This window comes from Carettochelys insculpta, chromosome 2 (genome assembly GCF_033958435.1).
Source record: "Carettochelys insculpta isolate YL-2023 chromosome 2, ASM3395843v1, whole genome shotgun sequence".
Classification (NCBI taxonomy): Eukaryota; Metazoa; Chordata; order Testudines; family Carettochelyidae; genus Carettochelys; species Carettochelys insculpta.
Window position 1 is genome coordinate 80966001 of NC_134138.1, and position 25312 is coordinate 80991312.

The following is a 25312-nucleotide window of genomic DNA, read 5'->3' on the forward strand; positions in this document are numbered from 1 at the left end:
GATTTTAACATATACTTTTTTTTATTAAATATGTAAAAAGATAAACGCAAGTCAAGTTATTCACATATTCAGAGACAAAAAAAATCTACTCTACCATGCGACAATTTGTGGGTAATGTAAAATGACCAATACATCTGAATAAGACTTTTTGCATCTATTATGTCATTACTTATCTATGTATAATTAACAATACATATGTTTACATTCCTTTCAGTTTACATTTAATATATAACCAAAGCTTTATGGTGTGCTATTTAGTAAAAGTAATTACCAACGCATATTAAAACCATAACGGAATAATGGTGTTACTCACCTGGGCGGGAGGGCAACACTATCCCCCTTCCAGAATATCACTCGTGAGCACAGTTGAGGCTCTCTGGCTTGAGAAGGGGAATACCATTCCTGCACCCTACATCAATCACTTCCTGCCTAATGCAGAGCAGTGAAAGGGTTATAGTCCTCAGATCAGTTAAAAGACCAATAGGAAGAAAAGACGGTGGCTTTTTTTATATTTCTAGCTGAAAGGCATGGGTAGAATGGCCTTGTTGAGAACCACCTTGCAAGCAGAAAATTCTAACCATTCTGCAGCCTTGAAAAAGCACCCTCCAATGTCTGCTTGCCTATAAATGGAAAGACAATGGAATTGTATTAGTGATCACATTCTGGTGCTGGTGCCAATAATGGGGTAAGGTCTGATCCTGAATTTCTTTCACCACCAGATCTTCCACAATTGCTAATGAAAGTTTGGAGACAAAATTAAGAACTGGACTCTAAATGCTGACATTTTAGACAGAAAATGTCCTGGTTCTTCTATTTATGCTAGATCATGGGAATGTATATCCTTATAAAAATTTGGCCATGGGAATATATCCTTATAAAATCTCTCACTTTTAAATTTTCTTTAGGTATAGGATTTTAATTGACAGTGAGCAAATTAATTCAGCTAAAAATAGTAATGAAAGTGCTAGATTGTAGGGTACAGCACTTTCATTACCTATTCCTGGATAGGACGTGAGAGAGGTCAAGAGTCAGCACGAGAAAACACTTTCAACCCGCAGAGACTGCATACTATGCTGCTGAGCCAAGGGAGCAATTGAGGAAACAGAAACACCTGTTCTAATATGCAAAATTATGTTGTGTACTGGCTGTGGTACAAAACTCAGTGGAAGTGATCACTCACATTTAACTAAATTAGAGTCACTGTACTGCAAAAGATTTGAGAACTAATTTTTTTTAATTAAAAACCTTCTGCTTCAGTATAAATTTAGTACTGGATCTTAATCAGTAAAGCAGCTACATAAAGATTATAAAAAATACACCATTCAGAAGGTTTCGTTCAGCTTTTCAGTGATGGTAGCCTGGGATCAGACTTTTCCTTGTGCCTGCCAAATCAAATAACCTAAGTAATAAATCTACAATTAAGAAATCAAGTGATGGAAGCCAGGAACGCCAAGTGTAAAAGAAAGACAATACTGATTCAGAAATAGACTAAAAAGTATAATTTTAAGATTAAAAATAAGGATTGCTTTTAAATATATTTTATGGTATATTTCTGTCTCTAAAATGCCAATAATTTAGAACCAGCTAACAAGGACCCCTAACTAAGAAAAAATACTGTCAGCACAATAGTCTCTAATGTCTGGTTGCGCACTGGGCCAACCTATCCAGTAGTAAGGTCAGTCAATGTTCTCGTTCCTCAAGTGTGATTCCCTGCTAATGTGTTGTTTAACTCTGGCAGGTTCACTAAGCATTCACACTGGCCTAAGCACTAACGGAGAAAATGTAACTCCAATCAGTATGCAATTCATTTAATGTTTGAAAGGAGACTCTCTCAAGAGTTTCAGGACTGGTCCTACAGCTGGTTTGCTGGAAAAAAACCAACCTTGGACGTTCCTAAGCCCAGTAAGGAAGTCTTCATCTTCCACAAGTGTGTGGCCAAAGGGCAAGAGGCAAGAGTAGGAAAGAGGAATGGCTGACCCACTTGATCCTCCTTTGGAGGGGTGGGAAGCAGACTACAAGGTCAGTGATGGCATTTGACAGATGCAGTTGCTGGAGAGGACACTGTTGTCTCCTGAAGCAGCACTAAGATGGAGGCAGACAATTTCTAAAATACCGGACCTTTAAAAGAAATAAGCAGAGAAAGCTTCTGTTGGAAAAAGTCAGGAAGGTGAGAGAACTTTGAAGCAGTTAAGTAGAAGTGTATCTTCCAGAAATAAAAAACGTATCATGCAGCTTTTTATCATGATTTGGTGTGACACACTCTGGGGGTTTTAACTCTTTATTAGAGACATTGTTGCTTTGCCTTTTATTTTGTGAATACAGGATAGGAAAGACGTGAGTCACGTAAGCCTTTTCCCTCCACAACACCTCCCCACCCTCATATCTTTATAGCTTGAGTATCACTTCTCATTGAACCCTTTGTTCTTGTTCCAATTGTTTGACCAAATTTATGCCCCAAGGCAGATGTACTTGAAAATACCAAAGCACCACCAAGTGACAAACACATCTAGTGGTACAGGACTTCTTGCCACAAGAGATGCCAATATAAACATTTTAGAACAAATTACAAAACATGTCATACTTAAGACAAAAAGAAAAAAATAAATATCTATATTTTTTTAAAAAGCAGAACAAATCTCAAGCAGCCAAGTGATGAAGTTGCAGTGATGTAATAGTAGGTGGTGTAGCCCTACGACCTCTCAGGTAGACACACTGAAAGAAGACTGCTGCAAATGCATCTTGGCAAAATATACGTACAGAATGCAGTGGTTTGCCGGCACTCACTATGGTACATAAAATGTTAATGGCAGACTGGGAGTGACTGGTTTCAAGTTTGAGGCCACACATGTTCCTTTCTCCAGAAGAAAGTTCCCACACAGAATGACAATTGTCAAAGATGTTGGACAGATCAGTATTCTTCCTGCTGCTGGGGCTGTTCGTGAACCTGCTCCTCACCTTCATGCTCATCTGTGTGGCTCTCCTGCATGTTTGAATTAAGAAAAAAAAAAAAAAGACTTCAACAGAACACACTCCTGATTTGATAGATTACCACAGCACTTAACCCAGTCTTAATTATCATCCAAGCACGAAGACAACAGGCAGCCACAATTTCAAGGTTACCAAGGCCAAACATTTGTGAACACTTTCAACTCCTCTTTCTTCTCCATATCGAAATTATTTTACAAGCATGCTTGTTTAATAGAATGGGATTAACATTTGTGACTAAGGGGTTAAAATTGGAAGATTTCCAGTCCAAAAGAGACTCATTCAGTGGAATAAATGCTGCATATGAGGCTACATGACTCATAATAGTTTTATGGAAAAAAGTTTCAGAGAACTTTGGGATAGATTTTCCTATTCTACTTAAAGACTAACCTGAGGTAAGACCATATTTACTACAATCTGCTGAAGTGGCTCATGATATGCAATTGTGCTAAAACAAATTAAAACTACAAAAACAGTGCTAGGAAATAATTTTGACAAATGCAAATATATTTCTGCAAGTAGAAACCATTTTCTGTTTCTCAACTATTATTTGACCTGTAGCTATTAGGGAGCATGAGTTACAGCTAAGAGCTGGGAAAAACAGATCCACCATGGAATTTCATTATAATTAGGCCTGTCACATAATTTTTGAAAAGCTGTAATTAATCACAAAATTAAAAAAAAACAAGTTGTAACTATTTGCAGTTTTCATCACATTGTTAAACAAAAAAAATACCAATCTGCACAATAAATATTTTCAGTTTTAAATGTTTTAACACATTGACTTCAGTTACAACTAAAAGGTGCACATAAATGGACACATTTGAAAATGCAGACAAAGACAGAAAGTTGGTTTTCTATATTGTTTAACACCACTATTAAAACTATGCTTGCAACTTTAATCTAATTGATCCATTTTGTGTTAACTACATGCATTAAATGTGACTAACTGACAGTGCTAATTACAAACAGATTTACCGTTTACTAATTAATATATGGATTTTATTTTAACCAGCTTGTGCTCAATGGGAGCTGGGATTATTCAACACAAAATACTGTTGATATTCACAGCATTAAGGAACACATTGCTCCTTTAAATAGGCATTAAAGACGACATAGTTCATCTGTAAACTAGAGTTGATACGGACTGTGGCTTAGTTGTCAAATGATACATGATGATGCTGTCACATATTCCCTGATTTGTCATTCACCTACCCCGGCTTAGTCTCTTGAAATTCAGATAGTTCCTAAGAGTTTGGCAGTGTTGCCAACTCATGATTTTACTCCAAGTACCTTAGTATTTGCTGCTTTTCATAAAACCCCAATTACATCATTATGCAAGTGCCCAGGGATTAGACTTAAAAAAAAAAAAAGTCTTTTCTTTGGTGTGTCTACTCTGCATTCCCCTTTCAGAGGAGGAATGCAAATGAAGCACTGATTTACAAATCTCATGCTTCATTTGCATAATCTTGCAAGGCTTTTCCAAAAACAAAAAACAGCTGTGTAGACAGGATTTCTTTGGAAAAAACCTTGTTTTCAAAAGAATCCTTCTTCCTATTTTGTTTCAGGAGGAAGGGTTATTTCGAAAATGTTTCCCTCCCCCCGAAAGAATCCTGTCTACACGGTTGTTTTTGTTTTTGGAAAAGCCTCTTCCAGAAACACGATCGCATGAGATTATGCAAATGAAGTGAGATTTGTAAACCAGTGCTTTATTTGCATTTTTAATCTCCCACATTTGCATTCCTCCTCCTAAAGAGGAATGCAGTGTAGATGTAGCCTTTAGCTTTGTTGACAAAAACACATTACAAAATGTAGCATGCCTTAGACTACAGTTCTTAGCCCTTTGTCTGGTTCCCTTACATCCTCCCCATTAGCAGTCTTATAAACTAAGTGCTGCACAGGAACATTTATCAGATAGGCCACATCTACACTAGCAAGTTCTTTCAAAATATTTTTCAAAAGAAGGGGCTCTTTTGAAATATCCAGCAGAGCACAACAAACACAAAAAACACACAAAAAACGTTCTTTTGAAATTAAATCAAAAGAAAGTGACACTACTTTTGAAAGCGCTCTTCTGCTACTATTTCAGGAAGAGCGCACCCTTTTGAAAGCTTCTTTCAAAAGAAAACACGTGTAGACTCTCCGTGGCCCCCACCCCCACCTTTTTTTTTTTTTTTTTTTTTTGAAAGAACAGTCCTCATCACACCTGATTTTTTGATCCCTGGCCCATTCTTTCAGAAGAGCAGGGGCTGGGTGGATGCTCTTTCAAAAGAGCAGATCATTCTTTTGATTTTCTTTATTGTGTGGATGCACTTTTTTTAAAAAAAAAAAAAGTAGTTCTTTCGGAAGAGAACTTCTGGAAGGACTTCTTTCGAAAAATCACTGTGGTGTAGACATAGCCACACAGTGCACCCTCACTTGAAGTCTATGATCAAGCTGTCTCTATGGGTTTTATCTTACTGTTACAGCCCTGTTATCTTACGTCGGGATACAAATAATTTGCCCTGAATTATTTACATTCTGCTATGGGAAAATTGTGCCCTTTGTTTTATGGGGGTCTCTTCTTCTTACCACTTTGTTGCTCAGTGTTGGTTTACTGAAACAAGACTAGCACTTAGTGCCAAAGATTTAGGTACCCTGCTGCTGACTATGGAGAGAGTAGCTGCACATTTTGCCTACTTTTTCTTTTGCAATTTTTCTTTTCTTTTCCTTGCCTTAGAGTTTGGTTTTCTGCCTGAGCAGCAAATCTTTCTTCATCTCCAAGTCAAATTTTCTCTTTATTACTGAGCATTTTATAGGCTACTCCCTTGGTAACAGCAGTTAGGATTTCCTGAGCCCTAAATGAAAGATAGCCCTAACTCCCAAAGCTATAAGCAGCTCCAACATTAATGTGCTTTTGATAAATTCAGATTTGATTTAGCTTACAGTCCAGAAAGTCCCAAACTGCTAATGAGAGAGCTGGAGAGTGGGGCCAGTCAGTGAAGCAAAAGGCTTAACTTTGTGTTCGGGGTGCATTTTAGATATCAAGGGTCATGAGGCTCTCCTTGGGGGGGGGCGGGAATAGTTAAAACAAACTAAGAATCATTCCTGGCAAAGGCCTCATGCCTGAAATATCATTGATTTAAAATTGTTTTCAGTTTATTTCCAATAACCTGTTGGTAGCACTCATCTTCCAGTTCATTTTCACTGTAAACTGACAGGTATACACTTTATTCTTTCTGCAGAGCCTGCCCGAGTCAGACATGCCTACTGTTATTACTAAGGATGACAGACAAATCCCATTTTAATAGCTCTTTATTTTAAAATAAATTTAATACTTTTTAAAAGTTCTGGATTGACAGGATTAGAGACTGAAGCTCACCTCTCCAATTAGCTACTCTCTAAGTGAATTCCTTACAGAATTTCAGAGTGTTTTATGTGCCTGTGATACAATTCTATGTAGGCTGGTTCAGAACACTTAAAGGACATTCTCTATTAAATCCAGTAATTTGTACAGTAATTCCTAAGTAACATATCCACATTTTTGTAGAATCCTGTTAGTTTTGCTTGTTATAGTAATAAATAGGCTACAAAATACTCATGGGTATTCTTTAAAAAAAAAATTATGGACAGCTCACAGGCAATACACAAACATTCACAGCCCCATGACCTGTCCAAGACTTGCGCTATGAATATCCCTGACTGAATCTTAGATAGGAGACCCTGGGGAGCAACTGTTTTTAGGAGTGATGGTGGGGCCTGCTGGGGGAGCTGCTGCTGTGGGGTGGTGGGAACCTGGGGGGCGCTGAGCAGTGGCTGCTCCAGCTACCCTCTTGGATCATCCCATGGGCTGCCAAGCTGTGGCTGCTCCCATCACTCCTTGGACCACTACTCAGGCCATCCCTGGGGCCTACTACACTGGCTGCTGCTCAGGTGACTCCCTGGACCACTGCTGGGAGTCCCTGGGCTGCTTCTGCTCCTGACACCTGCTCCTCAGTTAGCCCCGAAAGCTTCCCAAGCAGCAGCCAGTGTGGCTTGCCACTTCACCAGCAGCTGGTGAGGCTGTCCCAGGGTCGAATGCTTGAGTGTCCCTGGGGTAAGCCACAGTGGCCACCACACAAGTCATGGAGGTCTCAGAAAGTCACATAATCTGTGTCTTCCCTGATCTCTAACACAGACACTGAGTCCAATAAATAAGCCATAGGCAGACCCCTGTGTGGATAGAAATGTATATCCACGGATACAGGTATCCATGGCCAGACATTGTGATACACAGAGCTCTGCTCTTAAGAGCCACTCGAGGGTTCCACAGTCCCGGTAGGGGGGTCAGTGCCCCACACTAGCAGCACCTTCCCCTGTCCCCAGCTGTGGCATCTCCTGTCTGGAGTTGTACAGCTCCACTAGCGGCAGGGCTGGGACTGGTGCAACCTGCACTGCCAGGAGGAGCTGCTGGTGGTGGGAGGGTGGTGCAGGCACACTGGGGTGACAGCTGCCTGGTGAGAAGGGGTAGTGCTGCTTTCTGTTGGCCACAGTAGCTCTTGGGAGTAGAGTCCTAACATATGCATGTCACAATGTCTGTCAGCGGACAGACACTTCTATCCACTCAGGGCTATACACATACGGAATGACGCGGTCAGAAACTTCGTCAGCTTATCTATGTTTTCTCTATAATGAATTGGAGATAATTTTAGGGTACAAATAAAGCAGCTTCCATGCTCATTCAGTCAGTGGGCTTTCTCTGCTGAAATTGACAATGCTAGCACCACGTTGGAAGACTTGTTTTTTCCTTTCCTGCATGCTAAATATTTGTTTATATGAATTTTTACTCAAAATTCAAACATATCAGCCAGAGCAGTATTAAACAATATTAGCAGGTGAAAATCCCCTATTGGTATCTGTAGGAACAGAGCTAGGCATAAAGAGAAGTGAAGCAGGTGATTGTTGTGGAGAGGAGAGGCTATGAAGACTTCAAAGCGTCAGGAACGTTTGAGGGGAAAAAAAAGATACTGGATTTTTTTTTTTAAAGTAAATTTATTGCTTCTGACGTCGATTTTTTGAGAAGTGAACTGAGATTTTAGTTAACAAATAAAACATTTGATGATCTGTTTAACTAAGCTTTCAGTCACATTTGAAATGGGAGGAATTCAGTCCTGTGATCCAGCAGTGAAAGGCTTAATATCCAGTTATGACTCCGTGAGCCATGCAGTTCTGACTGGAAGTGAAAAATTTGCTGCTTTTGTCTCTCCAAAACAGTCTAGTCCAGGGTTTCCCAAACTTTACATAGTTGCGACCCAGGTTTTTTTCAGTACTTTTTTTGCAGCCCAAAAATATAAATGCATATTTAAAAAAGGATGAAAAACGAATAAGTTGTCACTGTTTATTATTTAACAATAACAACAGCACATAGCAATAATCTGTATATTTTCTAAGGACTGGTACTGGGCCACGGACCACACACATTAGGAAACACTGGTCTAGTCTGTTGCAATTCAATGGATGCTAAAGGGAAGTTACTCACCGTAGTAACGATGGTTCTTCGAGATGTGTCCCCGTGGGTGCTCCACAATAGGTGTCGGGCTTGCCCCGGCGCCGCAGATCGGATCTTTCCAGCAGTTTCTGCCGGACCGCGCATGCACCGGCGCGCGCCGCTCCCTTGCGCACCCCCGGCCACGTGCACAATCCGGTCCCCGCCAGTTCCTTGACCAACCGCCTCGGATGCTCCTGAAAAACACTAAACAGAGATCTGAAGCAGGGAGGATGGGCGGGTGGTGGAGCACCCACGGGGACACATCTCGAAGAACCATCGTTACTACGGTGAGTAACTTCTCTTTCTTCATCGAGTGTCCCCGTGGGTGCTCCACAATAGGTGACTACCCAGCAGTAACCCAAGTAAGGAGGTGGGTAATCAGTTTATGTGCAGCTTGCCCCTGAAAGGACTGCTGTCCACAGATGGGTATCTTCTTTGAGTACCCGGTGCAGAGCATAATGCTTGGTGAAGGTGTCATAGGATGACCAGGTCGCCGCTCTACAGATGTCTTTTAACGCGATGCCGGTGAAGGTGTCATAGGATGACCAGGTCGCCGCTCTACAGATGTCTTTTAACGCGATGCCCTTGAAAAAGGCTGTTGATGCTGCCACCGCCCTGGTGGAGTGAGCCCTAGGCGGGGCTAGCAAAGGAGTCTTGCGAAGTTCGTAGCACATTTTTATACAGGACACAATGTGCTTCGAGATTCTCTGTGAAGAGACACCCTCTCCTTTTGACCTGGGAGCGAGAGAGACTAGAAGTCTGTCCGTTTTCTGGAAGGACTTAGTTCTGTCTATGTAGAAGGCCAACGCACTCCTCAGGTCCAGAAGATGTAGGCATGCCTCCTTGCTGGAGCTGTGAGGCTTTGGGTAAAACGAGGGTAAAACTATAGGTTCATTAAGATGGAACTCTGAAGAAACTTTCGGAACAAAGGCTGGGTGCAGCCGTAAGGTTACCGCCTCCTTTGAAAATACCGTGAATGGCGGTGTTGCCATAACTGCTGCGAGCTCGCTCACCCTGCGATCTGACGTGATTGCAAGAAGGAAGGTTGTTTTTATCATAAGGAGACGTAGGGGAGCTGTGGCTAAGGGTTCAAAAGGTGAGCCTGTTAGCGCGCTGAGCACCAGGTCCAAGTTCCACGATGGTGGAAGTGGTTTCCGAGGGGGGTACAAGTTTACCAGCCCCTTCAGGAACCTGGTAACGGGAGGATGGGCGAACACCGTAGGCCCCTCCTCTTCATGCCGAAAAGCAGATATAGCAGCGAGGTGGACCTTTAGCGAGGGTAGGGAGAGCCCGCCCCTCTTGAGGTCCAGTAAGTATTCTAGTATTACAGGTACAGGAACATCAAGGGGGTCTAACTGCTTGGCAGAACACCATGCAGTGAATCGAGTCCATTTCTGCTTGTAAGTCTTCCTGGTGAAGGTCCTTCTGCTACTCTCCAGGACTTGCTGTACTCCCTCTGTGCATGTGCTCTCTAGGGAGCTGAGCCACGGATTAACCATGCTTGTAGGTGCAGGCCTTGAGGGCGTGGGTGCACTATGGACCCCTGGGCCTGCGTAAGGAGGTCTGGTGCCACCGGAAGGGGAAGCGGTGGGCGGTCCGACATGCGCAGAAGCAAGGGGAACCATTGCTGTCGGTCCAACGTTGGGACTACTAGGATCATGTGGGCTCTCTCCCTCCTGGCTTTCTGCAAGACCTTGTGGATGAGCACTGTGGGGGGAAACGCATAAAGCAGGGGGCCCTTCCATAAAATCGCGAATGCGTTCCCCAAGGACCCCCGCCCCAGTCCTGCCCTGGAGCAGTACTGGGGGCACTGCTTGTTGTGCTGAGTGGCAAACAGGTCTATCTGGGGAAACCCCCATGTGTGAAAGATCGGTCGTAGCAGATTGGAGTGGATCTGCCATTCGTGCGTGAGTGCAAAGCGCCTGCTCAGCTGGTCTGCTTTCACGTTGTGAGCGCCTGGTAAGTACGAGGCCTTCAACGTTATATTGTTGGCGATGCACCAGTTTCACAGCCGGACTGCTTCCGCACATAGGGCACGGGATCGAGCTCCTCCTTGTCGATTTATATAAAACATGGTGGAGGTATTGTCTGTATTGATCCCGACTACTTTGCCTTGTATGTGGTCTCGAAAGTGTTTGCAGGCGTCGAACACTGCTCTGAGCTCCAGTATATTTATATGCAGTGACTGTTCCATAGGGTACCATAGTCCTTGCATCACCTTGTCGCCGATGTGTGCTCCCCAGCCTATGTGGGAAGCGTCGGTAGTAAGAAAACTAGAGATTTGTGGTTGGTGAAAGGGTACCCCTGTTAGCATGTTCTTGCGGTTTACCCACCATTGCAGGGATCTGCGCACCTCTGTCGTGGGCGACACCACCCTGTGGACAGTGTGGGACGCCGGCTTGTAGACGCTCGCCAGCCAATGTTACAGGCTGAGCATATGCAATCTGGCGTTCTGCACCACAAACGTTGCTGCTGCCATGTGGCCTAGCAGCTGCAAGCACGTTAAGACCGGCACCGTGGGGCTGTATGTAATGACTTGCACCAGTGAACCGATGGCGCGAAAGCGAGCGTCGGGTAGATAGACCCTTGCTGTAATAGAGTTTATACGTGCCCCTATGAACTCTATGTCCTGTGTGGGGTCGGTCTTTGACTTCGCGAGGTTGATGACCAGGCCCAGCAAAGAAAACGTGTTTGCTATTACGCGTATTATGCATAGTACCTCTGCCTTCAAGGCCCCTTTCAGTAGGCAGTCGTCTAGATATGGGAATATAAATACCCCCGTCTGTGCAGGTAGGCTGACACCACTGCCAGGGTTTTGGTAAAGACTCTGGGGGCCGAGGAGAGGCCGAACGGAAGGACCTTGTATTGGAAATGCTCCTTGCCGACCATAAAACGGAGAAAGCGTCTGTGTGCCGGGTGGATCGTTATATGAAAATACGCATCTTGTAAGTCGAGGGCTGCAAACCAATCTCCATCATCCAGTGCCGTGAGTATAGAGGCGACTGTGATCATCCGAAAACGTTGTTTGCGCAAGTACCGGCTGAGGCCTCGAAGATCTAAAATGGGCCTCCAGCCTCCTGTTTTCTTCTCTGTGAGGAAGTATCATGAATAAAACCCTTTCCCCTGGAGTTGCTCCGGCACTCTTTCCACCCCCTCTATGAACATAAGATGGTCCACCTCCTGCTTGAGTTTCGCCTCGTGGGAAGCATCCCTGAGATGAGGCCTGGGCGGAGGTTTCGGCGGTGGGAGCGACTGGAAGGGGATCGTGTAACCCGTGGCTATGATCTCCAGTACCCGTTTGTCTGTGGTGATCTTTTGCCATTGGGAGTGCAACAGTCGGAGGCGATGATGGAACATTAGCTGGGGATGGCATTGCGCGATGGTGGTAATAGTGCAGCCCTCGACCTGTCTGTCAAACTTGTTGCCTTTGGGCCTGTCCCAAGGATGCACGGCTTTGTTGGGAACGTCACCTAGGAGTTCTATACTGTTGCTGCTGTTGATGTTGCCCCTAGTCTTAGCCCCCTTGGTACTGAGCACGCTGAGGTTGGTACGGGTATCGCCTTTGTTGAGAGTAATACTTTTTCTTTCTGTATGGAGGGGTATAAATACCCAGGGTTCTGAGTGTAGCTCTTGAGTCCTTACTGGAATGAAGGACCGAATTGGTTGAATCTGCAAACAACTTCTGCGTGTCAAAGGAAAGATCAACAGTCTTCGCCTGCAGATCCCTCGGGATACCCGATGTCTGAAGCCAGGATTCCCTGTGCATGACCACTGTCGTAGCCGTTGAGCGTGCCGCCGTGTCCGCCACGTCCAGGGAGATCTGGACTCCTGTCCTCGAAGCTGCATAGCCCTCTTGCACGATGGCCTTCAGCACTGGCTTCTTATCTTCCAGAAGCGAATCCATGAGAGAAGTAAGCCTGGAGTAACTGTCGAAATTATGGTTCGCTAGATGTGCTGCATAATTTGCCACTCTCAACAGTAGGGTGGAGGAGGAGTATACCTTCCTGCCGAATAGCTCTAGCTTCTTGGCATCTCTGTCTGTGCCCCCCGCTTTGTACTGGGAAGTCTTTGATCTCTGCTGAGACGATTCTACTACCAGTGAATTTGGTTGTGGGTGACTAAACAGGAACTCCATGCCCTTCGCCGGGACGAAGTATTTCTTATCCACTCTCTTGTTTATAGGTGGAGCAGAAGCCGGGGTCTGCCATATGGTGGTGGCTGACTCCATGATGGCTTCGTCGAGCGGGATAGCGATTTTGGATGAAGCTGGGGGTCTCAGATTTTTGAGGAGTTTGTGGTGCTTCTCCTGTACCTCTGCTGTTTGGATCCCTTGCGTGAAAGCCACCCTTTTAAACAGCTCCTGAAACTGTTTGAGGTCGTCCGGGGGAGCAACATCCCCAGGGGCCATAGCCTCGTCGGGGGAGGACAAGGAGGAACCACTAGGGTAAGCCTCCCTCGAACTCTCAGGGTCCTGCGGTCGGTGGTACACCCGCTCGCTAGAGGCTTGCGAAGGAAAATCTCGGGGTTCCAAAATCAACTCCCCCTGAGACAGCTGTGTTTCCGTCCCCATCCGGGAGTGCCCGCGGGGGTATTGGACGGTCGAGGGGGACCTGCCCCTAGATGTATGCCTGGGGTGTCTGTGCCCAGCATGGTAAGGGCGACCATGGCAGCACGGGCATGGGTCCTGGGATGGAGACCTGGACCACTCTCGAGGTGCGTACCCCCGATGTCTGGGAGAGCGAGATCTTCCCGATGATTCAGGCAGTGGTGAAACTGGTTTGTGATAGTACTCCAAGGGATCCAATCCCAGAAAGGGGGAAGGTGGCCCAAGCCATGGTGACGCTGGTTGGAGGAACGGAGGAGGCGGCTCTGGGTAGGCTGGAGGAGACCCATGTCTTCTGGGTGGCATGCACAGCATAAGGGGAGGGCTTGTTGAAAGCAGCACTGCAGCCCTGTCCGGAGAAGGGCTGCGGTGCCGGGTTTTTGCCGTTGCCTTTCCCCTCCCCTGCGGGGCTGGCACCGCCCGCTCCCGTGCCGGGGATCTCGGCCCCCCTGTCGGCGCCGCGCTCGGCACGCTCAGCTGCAGTGCCGCGCAGATAGCTTCCTCTGGTGCCTGCAGGCTGTGTGCTTGTTGGCCCTGCACCGTTGGCGCCGCGGGGATCTGTGCCGCTTGTGGCGGTGCCGCCGGTTCTGGCACTTGCCTGGCCGCCGCTCTGAGGGCTGTGCGTGCCAGCTGTTTAGTAATCGGAGGCTCAGCCTCTGCCACGTGCGCTGCCGCGCTGCCACTTGTTTGGGACTGAGGCTGGGGGCTGTGTGCTACGCTCGTCCCGCTTGCTGTGACTGCCGGCAAGGATCGGGCTGGAGAGAGCTTCCTCCGTTTCTGCACCGAGCGGGTGAGGGAAGCCGCCTTCCTTTTATGGAGCCCTGTGGGTCCTCCCGATTGAGGCCTCTCCGGCACGTTGGGCTGGAGGCCTTATCAAACAACAGCATTTTCAGCTGCATTTCTCTGTCCTTTCTGGCTCTGGCTGTGAGCTTTGCACAATGGGAACACTTCTGAGTAACGTGTGATTCCCCCAGGCACCTAATGCATTGACTATGCCCATTGGAGGCCGGCATAGCTTCGCGGCAGGACTCACACTTTTTGAATCCTGAAGAGGACATCGCGGTGAGTCTTTTGAGCTGTTAATAGGGTACTTAGGACTAGCTCTGTGCCTGTTCCCCTTTCACGGACCCCAGCCTACCGCGGCAGGAGGCCTACTGGCCTTCACGTCCACGCGTTGTCTCCGCTCCTCTCTCTCTTTTTACTAAAACTTTCTATATATATATATATATATATATATATATATATTTTTTTTTTTGTCCTTTTTCCTTTTTCTCCTTTTTTTTTTTTTTTTGCAAGGAAAGAAACCAACAGTTTAAACTAAAAACTCTAACTACGCTGACTCTGGCCGCAGCCTGAGCGGATTCCGTCTGCAGCCGATGGCGGCTGAGAAGGAACTGGCGGGGACCGGATCGTGCATGTGGCCGGGGGCGCGCAAGGGAGCGGTGCGCGCCGGCGCATGCGCGGTCCGGGAGAAACTGCTGGAAAGTTTCCAATCCGTGGCGCCGGGGTGAGCCCGACACCTATTGTGGAGCACCCACGGGGACACTCGTAGAAGAAAGGCTTGCTGTTATTTAACTATGTTAGTACATATCTATGCCTGGCCAACCCTCACTTCAAGGTTCTCAGGCAGTCTGTCTAAATTTAATAATGTTAGCTCTCTATGCTCTAGTCCTTCAGGAAAAAAAAAAAAACAAAAAAAAACTCTGCTGAAAGTAACACTGCTGAAGCAGTCAGGCTTCGTAATCCCTGACTTTGTCTGCAGTCACACCTGAGCAGTTAGATGGCTCACTGTATGAGTCGGACTGAAGAGTCAGATTATTCACAGCTGGAAGCTAGTACCTCTACTAGGGGAAGCCTGAGATGACACAGTTCTACAATGTATGTGAGAAGTAAATGCTCTCCTGCTCTACTTTTTAGTGGGTGCTGTTCAAAGACAACACAGTCCCAAAGGCATTGTGCGTAGTAAAAGTCTGACACTCCCATTTCTTGCTATAGGTACAGACTGCATAAGATGAGAAATTTGTGTCCAAATTTCAGAACAACTTCTTCAGAAGTGGCAAGGTCATGGGGAGAATTTGCCATTTCCAGCCCAACCCTTCCAATACTCAAATGTTGGTGTGACCACCCCACAGTTTGAAGACAGCTGCTTTATTTGGATGGAAATTAAAATGCAATTACATTTTATTTATTAAAAATGCAGGATATAAAAAAAGTTTTACAAACCATATTTTGCTTTCACAGCACACTGTGTTATAAACGGTACTGTTTATCATTAGTAAATTGTATTAATGGTTTCTGGGTGTTATCTCCTTCAAGATTTTTAGAACTTATAGAATCTCACCCTCTCATACCTAGCTTAAATTCATAGCTACGAAAGCTTGTTTTATTTTGCTAGCTTTTTCAATTCCCAACAGCCTTCTTATCTGCACACTTATCATTGAGCTGACTGCTGAATAACATGTAACAAAGAAAATGTTCCATCTTCACCAACAGAAGAGGCTATTGCTGTCAAACACTGGTTTATCAATTCAACAAATTCAGGTTCCAGGTTCTTGCTGATGACTTCTACCAGTTCAGTGGTTTTGAGTGTCATTAAAACTTGGTAGCAAAACTATGCCTGCTTAATATTTTAATGTTTAAATAAGTTTTAAAACTGTACAGGTTGAACCCCTCTAGTCCAGCACTCTCATCTGACAATATCCATTATCTGGCATGATTTTAGTTAGCCAGATGGCTCCTTATCATGGGTGTGGCCAACTTTCCCCAAGTTCCATAATTCATTTACAGCCACCAGTCCTGGCTCTCAGTATTCTGTGCTGTTATTTAGTTTTAATTTACCCCCAATGTCTTTGAAGAACCCAGTGATCAGTGGAAGTGCTGGTAATGCTACTAGACAACATTGATCTGTCACGGTCTGGCAAATTCTCTTGTTTGGCACTCGCTGGGTCCCAAGGGTGCCAGATGAGACAAGTTTAACCCATAGGAAGCTCTTTTAGCCTCAACACAGGTTCTCAATTTCTAATTTAATATAGGGCTTGTCTACACTTGCCCCCAAGTGCAAAGGGGACACGGTAATCAGGGCGACAGGAGATTACAAACGAAGTGCTGCGGTGAATATACAGCACTTCATTAGGCTAATTCTCCCCCGCGGCAACTTCGAAGTGCTGGCATGTGTGTTGCTGCGGGCACTTCGAAGTGCCTGTGCTACTTCGAAGTCCCTTTACGCTTCGAAGCTGCTGCGTGGAAGAATTAGCCTAATGAAGTGCTGCATCTTCACTGCAGCGCTTCATTACTAATTTCCCAACATCGCTCTGATTACCATATCCCCTTCGCAGTTGGGGGCAAGTGTAGACCTAGCCATAGTGTGTTTTAAAAGCCAGGTATTTAACTTAAATAAAATCCAATTTAAATAAGGAAGAAAGCCGATTTTAAAAAATTGTTTTAATCCACCCTGGTACGTGTAGATCCTGTCAGACGGATAACCCCCAGGGAGGTCTCTTGTTACACCCAAGATCTGTTTTTATTTTGTTTAACTTCTCATCTGAAAAGGACCATTCCCACAGGAGACTGCTCATGTGTAACAGTAGATAGATGGAGAAGGTTCAAGCTGTTGAGTCAATGTACTGTTGCAACACTTTCTCACAGTTCCTATCCCAGGTATACTTAGTGTAGTCAAAGTTTTATAAAAGTCTTGAATTTTTAAAATGATCTCTGTGACAATGACCTATTTAATATGAAGGTGGAAAAATAAAGCCACTTTGGACTGATACATCGATAATATATGTAATCAAAGCCATTTTTCCCAAAGGGTTCCAATGGATTAAGCTATAATTCTTCTACCAGTGGTCGATTGGCCCACAGGGCTCAGACCACTGAGGCCACCAACCTGCCCTCTGGGACGTCCCACCACTTCTTTCTGGTGGGCCAGAAGCTCTGGTCTCTCTCAGCCAAGGCACAGATATGGGGCAATAGCCTTCCAGAAGAGCAGCACAGACACTGACCCAGCTCAGCTTTGCAGGGACTCAGTTATAAGGCTTCTGACAACATCCAGGAACGTAGCCCCACAGAGAGCCAAAACCCCCAAGGAAATCTGTTGGAAGCTGTATTAAAACATTACATGGACAAAGCTTAAGTTAACCCTCTTTACCAATGAGAGAGAGAGAGAAATGCACAGTGGTTGTTCCCACCCAGGTAACAATTATTTATACTGGGCTGGATAATAAACAGAAGTGTTTTTATTATGTACCAAAAGTAGGAGTTAACTAATTGAAAGTGAAAACAGACAGATCAGAATAAGTTATTAAGCCAGGGGGCCAACAGCCTTGCCGGGCCCCTGGGCAAGGTGTGGGTGCGTGGGGTCGGGGGGAGAGGGTGTCAACTCTGCACAGCCTGAGCGTGCTGTGCCTACCCCAGGCACCCTGGCATGCGCCACACAGGACTCTGGCTGCTGCCACTACAGCACCAGCTGGGAGACCCAGGCTCCTTTTGAGTCATCCAGGCCCAGAGCATTGGCTGGCTCCTCCTCCCACCCCCTCAGTCACTGGGCCTGTACTAAGCCAAAACAAACACCACACACCCGCTAATTCTAATACACAAAGAAAACTGTTACCTGAGAATTCTTACCCTAACTGTTGTTTTAATCAACTCTGACTAGCTAGGCATCCTCCTATCTTGGGCCCAGTCCTTTCCACTGCTCAGTCTTAGGTGTTTCCAGCAAGCATTTTGGGTGTAAGTGGGGGGTCCCCTGACATCTGGCCACTCCCTCTATTGTTTGGTCCTCCCCTTTGCACCCCTCTTGCCCAAGATGGGAATTCTTTGCATCCAATTCCAATTTTTCCTCATTTTATGTGGAAAGTACTAGATCCAAAACGGGTTACAGCATCAGATGGCCTGGTCACATACATGTCTTTTAGGACCAGCCACAGGTTGGGCTTACAGGAAAAACAAAATGATTCACAGGCCATTGACATGATCACCAAGCCATTAAGCTCCTACAGTATTATTCATGGCTTTTACTGAAATACCTGGACTAATAAAACAGATTCTACTTCATATTCCTAACTTCACATACAACAAAAGATATATGTACACATGTACAACATACAGATTCAGCGGATTACAACTGTTAAAATGATACATTACCTGACTTTTTGCATAAAGCACCTTTAAGTTAAACATATTCATAAGCCAATTTTCATAAAGTGGGGGAAAGGAGAATGATAGTATGTAGTAAAGCCAATGTCCTAAAGGGTTAAACTACAGTTCTCCTGATTGACACCTAATATCAGCCTGAAAATGGCTGTTCCTTTAGCTTTCTAAGTGAAGGCTGATTCAGTTATTTCAGTTTGGAATATTCCTACGCTTGGACATCGGTTCAGCATTTTTCTGTGACACTAAATGCAAAAAGCCTTATTCTGCATTCTCTATCCTCTAGAAACATATAGTTTCCTGCTTAAAGGGAAATACTTTATTCCATAATCTGCTCTGAATTAAATTCTCCATCACACTCCTTCCCTTTTATCTTCCTTTCCTCCCATCACCTCAGCCTCTAAATTTGTAAATTAGCAATATCAGTTTAGGAGACTTCTTTGCCTTAAACATGTCTAATAATAATTGCCTGGAGCTAGCAGCTCCTGTAGAGGTATTGCACTGTTAACGGAGCAACTTGAATGGCAGCTAAGCAAAGTCCTCCCCACCTTCTCCGTCATAGTCAGCTGGTTGCCACTAATATAGGGCAGGGACATGAATTATGCAGGGTCTTTTCACTAACATCATTCTCCAGAAGATGATACATACACAGCATAGCTTTTAATGGTGCCAGAGTCAATGGGAACTTGAAAAACACACTGGAACACTGGATTTTTGAGTTCCAGTATCACTGAACTGTAAAACTAAAATTAGTATCCTCATCCCTCACTATATAAGGACAATTGGTTCCCAGCTTTCTGCTCGTAGGTGAAAACTCATAAAAGGGACACTAAATTACTATTAAAATACACGTAAAAGTCTCTGATTCATTCCAAGTGTTTCTAACTCAGGGAAGGAGTGGCAGCAGGTGGCGCCGCTTTTGAAAGGTAAGTGAACCTTGGGTTGGGGAGGGTAAGGGCTGGGGGCAGTTTGGGGCCGTGAGTGGGAGTGAGGGTTAAAATCTAGAGGTGGGTTGGGCCCGTGGGGGGAGTTCAGGCTGCCACAGTCTGGGGACTTGGGGTTGGGGCTGGTGGCGGGGCTGGCTAGGGTCTCTGGTTGGCACGGTTTGGGGCCGTGGGGCCAGCGGGGGGTGGGTGGGTGGGTGTGTGTCAGTCAGTCAGTCAGGCTGCAGGGTGTTCAGGCTGCTGCAGTACGGGGCCAGTCAGGCTGCTGTGGTTTGGGGCTGCCGGGCCAGTAGGAGGTTCTGGCTGTGGGGCCGTGATGCTCGTCAGAAGGCTGTAGGATCGGTCTGCGGGGTGGTCAGACTGCAGTGGTTTGGGGCCGCAAGGCCAGTCAGGCTGACATGGTTTGGGGCTGTGGGACTGATTAGACTGTTGTGGCATAGGCTCACAGAACTGGCGGGGGGGGGGGGGCGTGTCAGGCTGCAGCAGTTTGGGGTTTGCGGGGCTGCTTGGGGCGTGTGTGTGTGTGTGTGTGTGTGTGTGTGTGTGTGTGTGTGTGTGTGTGTGTGTGTGTGTGAGAGACTACAGGGGGATTGGAGCTGTGGAGAGGGGGGTAAAGATCATATTAGCGGGGGGGGGGGGGAGTTCACTTGTCGAGTGAACTAAAGGATGTATGTGTCCCCCTCGTTTAAGTGAATACTCAAAAGTAAAGTACTCCTTTAATGAGGGATGAGTGTATACTGAAATAATAAGCATCAGTCTTGTTAGATCAAAGACTTATTTGTCTGGTAGGAAGGTGCATTCTGTGAAACATCCCTGAAGAATGTTGTATATAACTATTTATAAATCTGCCTGTTTTTAAAATGGGTATTAGTGGTGGTCCTCAGATCACAGAAGATCAGACAATGTCACTAACAGTAGCCAGTGAATCCTTAACCTAGATCTGGTCAAATAAAATATATTTTTGCTATTGAATTACATATAAGATACATTTGGTGGACTAAATAAAATTCCCCCGCAAGAAGTTTAGGTATCTTTTTAAACTTTGATTTTGGTTAACAGAATCATGACAAAAAACAAGTAGGGTGTGTCTACACATGCCCCCTCCTTTTGGAAGATGCTAATGAGGGGCTGACACTAACTTGGCGAACCTCTCTGTTATGATTCAAAAGTGGTGAGTCAGGGCCAAAAATTATGAGAACTTTCAAAATGTTGGGCTCATTTTAAATGTGCCATTTGCCTTTCAAACCTTCCAAGCTAAAAAATGTATAGCCCTCGTGACTAGAAGCTTGAAAGTTTGTTAACAATTCTAGCCGATGAACAAACGGATGTAATAGGGATATGGAGAGAAGGCTTTCCATATTCTGGCTTTCCTTTACAAATAAATCATTGTTCTCTCATCCAGAGATTTCTTTTGACCATTATATATATGCAATTCTTGTGACTGCTTGTGTATGTTGTTAAGGTTTTTTTTTTTTCTCCCTCCAAATACTTCCTCCTATCAGTGTTGAAATACTGTTCTGTTCCCTAAGGAAAACTCCTAAAATCCCTCTCAACTTCCAGTCAGTCTTAGCTGTGATACCATCAAGATCACAATTGAAATTTTCAAGCTCCTGATAGCGTTTTTACAAGTACATGAGATAAGTTAAGCTAGCCTTGCTTTTAATTATACCACGATCTTAAACGCAACTGAAAAAACTATTACTGAAGTTCTCATCTGAGAATAGGTGCTAAATAAGGAAGCGTCGACTACAACATAGTAGTTATGAGAGTGCACTCATATTAATATGTTCTGAAATCAAAGCTATGGTCCACTGGAGACTGCAGGATGGAGTGGGTGCATAGTGTCAATCTTCAAAAGTAGTGCATGCAGGGACTTGGCTAACATGAACAGGAAGAGTTCCAACTGAATTTTCATGGCATCATTAGCCCTGAACATATCTAAGGAATTGAGCCAGTACCTCTGTCAGCCCTCTTCCTCCTGCTGTTGTATTTCAATAGTGGTATGATACAAGTGAGAGATTTGCTTAATCTTCCAGATAAAGTAATTCTGAAATATTGGTAGATTGACACAGGCGGAGGATTTGGAGTTTTATGCACTGAAGAGAGTTTTGCTTATATCAACAGGACAAAAATGCTAAATGAAAAAAGCAAATATGTTCCTCATGCTAAAAATGATCATACAGTGCTCATGTGTGCAAATCTGTGAGCAGGCCCATATGGCCTTAATTCAACTGAATATTTTTAGATATTTAGGTACCTCTGTATTTCAGCATATTTATGCAATCTGATTTTCAAGAATGTGTTAAAGAACAGGATTACAAAGTAATTTCTACATAATCACAGCAGCAGACGCAAAGCAGAGCCAGGAACAAGAATATACAAAAATAATTCAAAATGCTTACAATGTTCCCTTCTGTTTCAGCTTAACATCTCAACAAAATCAGTGTACCTAAAATGTACACAACTATGCTGAAAAGCTACAGCCCCTTGAATACATTCACTAATAGTGAAAAACAATTAGTTTTTAAATGCAAAGTTTTTTTTTTTAAACTGGCATTTGTTAAAGACCAGGTTGGAACAGTCTTTGCTGATCTACCTAGAAAATTTCACCTAATATGCCAATGATGCTTCAAAGGAAATTAAGTCTTGTTTTCATTAAGAAAGTGTACTGGAATAAAGAGTCTCTTACACTTACATGTTCTTCTGATGCATAAAGGACTTCCATTAGCCTCTGGACAAGGTCATTATTTTCTTGCCCATGTTCTTGGCAGAGAAGTTCAATCTCCCTTAATTTTCCAAAGTAGAAATCCCTTTCCTTCTCCATGCCTTCAAGTGCAACTTTTAATGAATGTACCTATAAATAAAACATACACATTCCACACTTAATATGTCACATGTAAGAGAGGCTACAAGTGAGTTTTGTCTACAGTAGCGCCCCCCCACCCCCCCGAACAAAAAAACCTCCCTGCTTCAGAACGCTTGGGACCTGACCAGTCTTAAATGAGGGAATTTGCCACACCAGAGGATGTCCCCTGCCATCAGCCTTCTCCACACCCCCTACCCTCCTGCTGGCTGGCCCTGGCCATAGTACCAGCCCCGCTGCTGCTACTGGATGCTGGCCCTCCAGCCACTGGGCTGGAATCCAGGAACATCCATGTCCAATGTTGCCAGACCAGAGAGTCCCAGTTTAGGGTGGTACAACCTACACACACACTTGTTTTGCTACTCTTTAAACTTACAGTGTCTTGAGTAGTTGTTCAAGCTGCCACACTGTCTGAATACAGAAATCCTTATTTATAGAGCAGTATGGGCAAAGCACTGTAGACTTCCTCATAATACCCATCAATGCACCTCAACCCTAATCCTGGAGGGACCATTTCTAGAGAAGGTTTCAGTGCTGCAGTAAAACATAGCATAGCAGGCTGCAAATGGCAGAGTGGCGTATGATCTAGGACTCTAAAACTTAGCTCCTGTTGAGACTGTGATTAGTGGCACATCTTGGTACGTGCGATAGTAACTCGCACAATATTCATCATGACCACGTCTACTTCGGCTGAATTAATGTACATTTGTTCTAAGTATCATTTATCCTAAAATTTACCAACTCCATAAAAGATCTTCAAAGAAAATATACCACCTCTTCTGTCTACTTGGGCAGAAAAACTATTTGAAGACCAAATAATTTCAGTGCAAGAACCTTGTGTTGCTGCTTATTCCTTTTCTCATTTGTTCCACTGGCCTGGTGGTGTGTTTCAGAATTCTCTTTTGTTGGCATAAAATGTAGCAGTAGTTCTGAAATACCAGCTTTATGGTGGTTGCTCAAGGCACTCCATTTGCTAGAGCAGGGTTGGGTAAAATCCAGCCCACTAACCCTTCAGATCCAGCCCACTACACTCCTCTGGGCCAACAACATCCTGTGATTCAGCAGGACCCTCACCCAGTCTCCCTACCTGCCACACTCCCATGCATTGCACAAAGCAGCTGGCAGTTGGGGCCAACGTGTGTTTCTCTGTGCCAGGCACCTCATGGGGAGGGTGGTTCTGTGCTCTGTCCCTGTCCTCAAGCACAATCCTTGCTGTTCTCATTGGCAGTAAAGCAGCCAGTGGGAGATGCTGGGTTGTGTTTGCAACGCAGGCAGCATGTGGAGCTTTAAGCGACACATGGGGTAGCAAAAGGCTCGGAGCCTGTCCCACAGTCCCATTGGGCTCCTGGCCAGTGCCTGCACTTGGCAACCCTAACTCTCCTGCACCCCAAATTCCCTGTGCCAGCTCACAAACTAAACCCTTTGCACGCCCTCCTGTACCCCACTGTGGTCACAACTCCCTCCCAGACCAGTCACCCCCTCTTACAGCCATCCTCCAGGTCACAACCCAAACCCTCTGCCTCCCCACACACCCAGCCCCAGGTCAGAACCCTCTCCTGGACCCTGCACTCCCTCTTAGACCCCAATCCCTGGGTCCAGGTCACAACTCCCTCCCAGATCACACACCCGCTTCCTGCACCCCAATCTCCTGTCCCAAGGTCCCTTCTGCACTCAGTCTCCATCCCCGATCTGGCCCTTTCTCCATGAATCGCATAGAAGAGTGTGGGACTTGACCACTTGGCAAATTCTTGAAGTGCTCCCATCCCCCATCAAAAATTATTGTCCACCTCCGTCCTAATGTCTACTCAAGTTTCAAAGTCTCTCTCTTAACTGATACCTGGACGTAAGAATCAATTTCTAAGATACATTTTGCCAGCACCTTCACCCACTGTCCCTGTTGCACTCTCTCTCAAAACACCCTGGCTGTACATAGACTGGCAAGAACTGTTGGCAAAAGATACATAAATTACCCAACACATTTGAATATCTCCTGCTGACAGTTCTGCTGGGAGAGGCTTTTCTGACATTTGACCCATCTACATGGGGCCAAATGTTAGGAAAACCCCTCTGCCAACACATCCCTTCTTTCTTGTGGAAAAAGGATGACAAAAGCCTGCAACCTAGACATAGCCTAATTTATTTTTCTATAGTCAGGATAAATCATAAACAGATTTCAGATAAACTACAATAGAGCTTGCAAATACTTAATTATGTGAGCAAAAGTCACATTGCAAGTACCATAGCTGCTGTATACTTACTTCTACAATATTAAGGCTCCACTGGTTTTATTGGGATAAAAACTGAAGACAATAGTGGAACAAGCTTGGGGCAGGTGAGGACCACTAAGAGTAGCACTGCCAAATGCTAAACACACTGATATTCCTGACCACGCCCAATTTAAGATGGAGATAACATCAAACATGTTAAGTCGGGGGTTCTCAAGCTTTCCAGGCTACTGTACCCCTTTCAGAAGTTTGATTTGTCTTGCATAACCTAACATTTCATCTTAAAAATTACTTGCTTACAAAAACAGACAAATGTACAAAAAAGTGTCAAGACAGTATTACTGAAAAATTGCTCACTTTCTAATTTTTATCATATAATGAAAATAAATTGACTGGACTATCAATATTGTACTCATAGGTCAGTGTATAGTATAGACAGCAGTATAAATTAACTGTATGATATTTTAGTTTGTACTGACTTTGCTTATGCTTTCTAGATAGCACATTGTAAAAACAACTACGTATTTGGATGACATGCAGTATCTGCTGGGAGACCCCTGTGAACCCCTCGTTGAGAACCACTGCTCTAAGTCAGAAGTTCTTCAGATTCAAGTTCTCTCTGTAAATAAACAGGTTAAATTAACATTTTGTATGACTTTACCAGAAAATGAGTGGTTGTGTACCTAAAAGTTCCCTCTTTAGTGGAAGAAATAAATTGGTTTGTGTTCTAGTGGGCTATAGTTAATACCCCCCAATAACAGACCTGAAGCAATGGCTCTACTTTCTAGCAAGTTTTGTTAATTCCATGTTGTCATGGTTACATGGCTAGCTGCACCTTTGATCCCTTTTCTGGCCCCCATTTAGACCTCAGGCCAGTACCTTTCTCCATGTGGAATCACATAATTCTCTCTGCTCTTTAGACCAGGTATCCAACAACCACACCCTTTGTTCCAGTTATGATTTCTCAGATTATCTATGTGATAGTGGCACTCTCTCAGCATTTAGATGTTTGAAGACTAAATCACACTCATGTAAGAC

General features: G+C 44.7%; 1 protein-coding gene across 3 annotated transcripts in view; it reads right to left on the reverse strand.

Moving 5' to 3' along the window:
* Positions 1-2: 2 nt before the first annotated feature.
* The window catches only part of MAPRE2 (microtubule associated protein RP/EB family member 2), a 156141-nt gene continuing 130831 nt past the window's right edge, over positions 3-25312 (reverse strand). For 2 of the 3 annotated variants that reach the window (XM_074987201.1, XM_074987199.1), the window contains 2 exons: positions 21876-22040; positions 3-2980 (listed from right to left, as the gene is read on the reverse strand). In XM_074987201.1, coding sequence (XP_074843302.1) covers positions 2909-2980; positions 21876-22040 — 237 coding nt within the window. In that variant the 3' untranslated portion in view covers positions 3-2908. The remainder of the gene's footprint in view (positions 2981-21875; positions 22041-25312) is intronic. The other variant, XM_074987200.1, reaches the window with a different exon arrangement.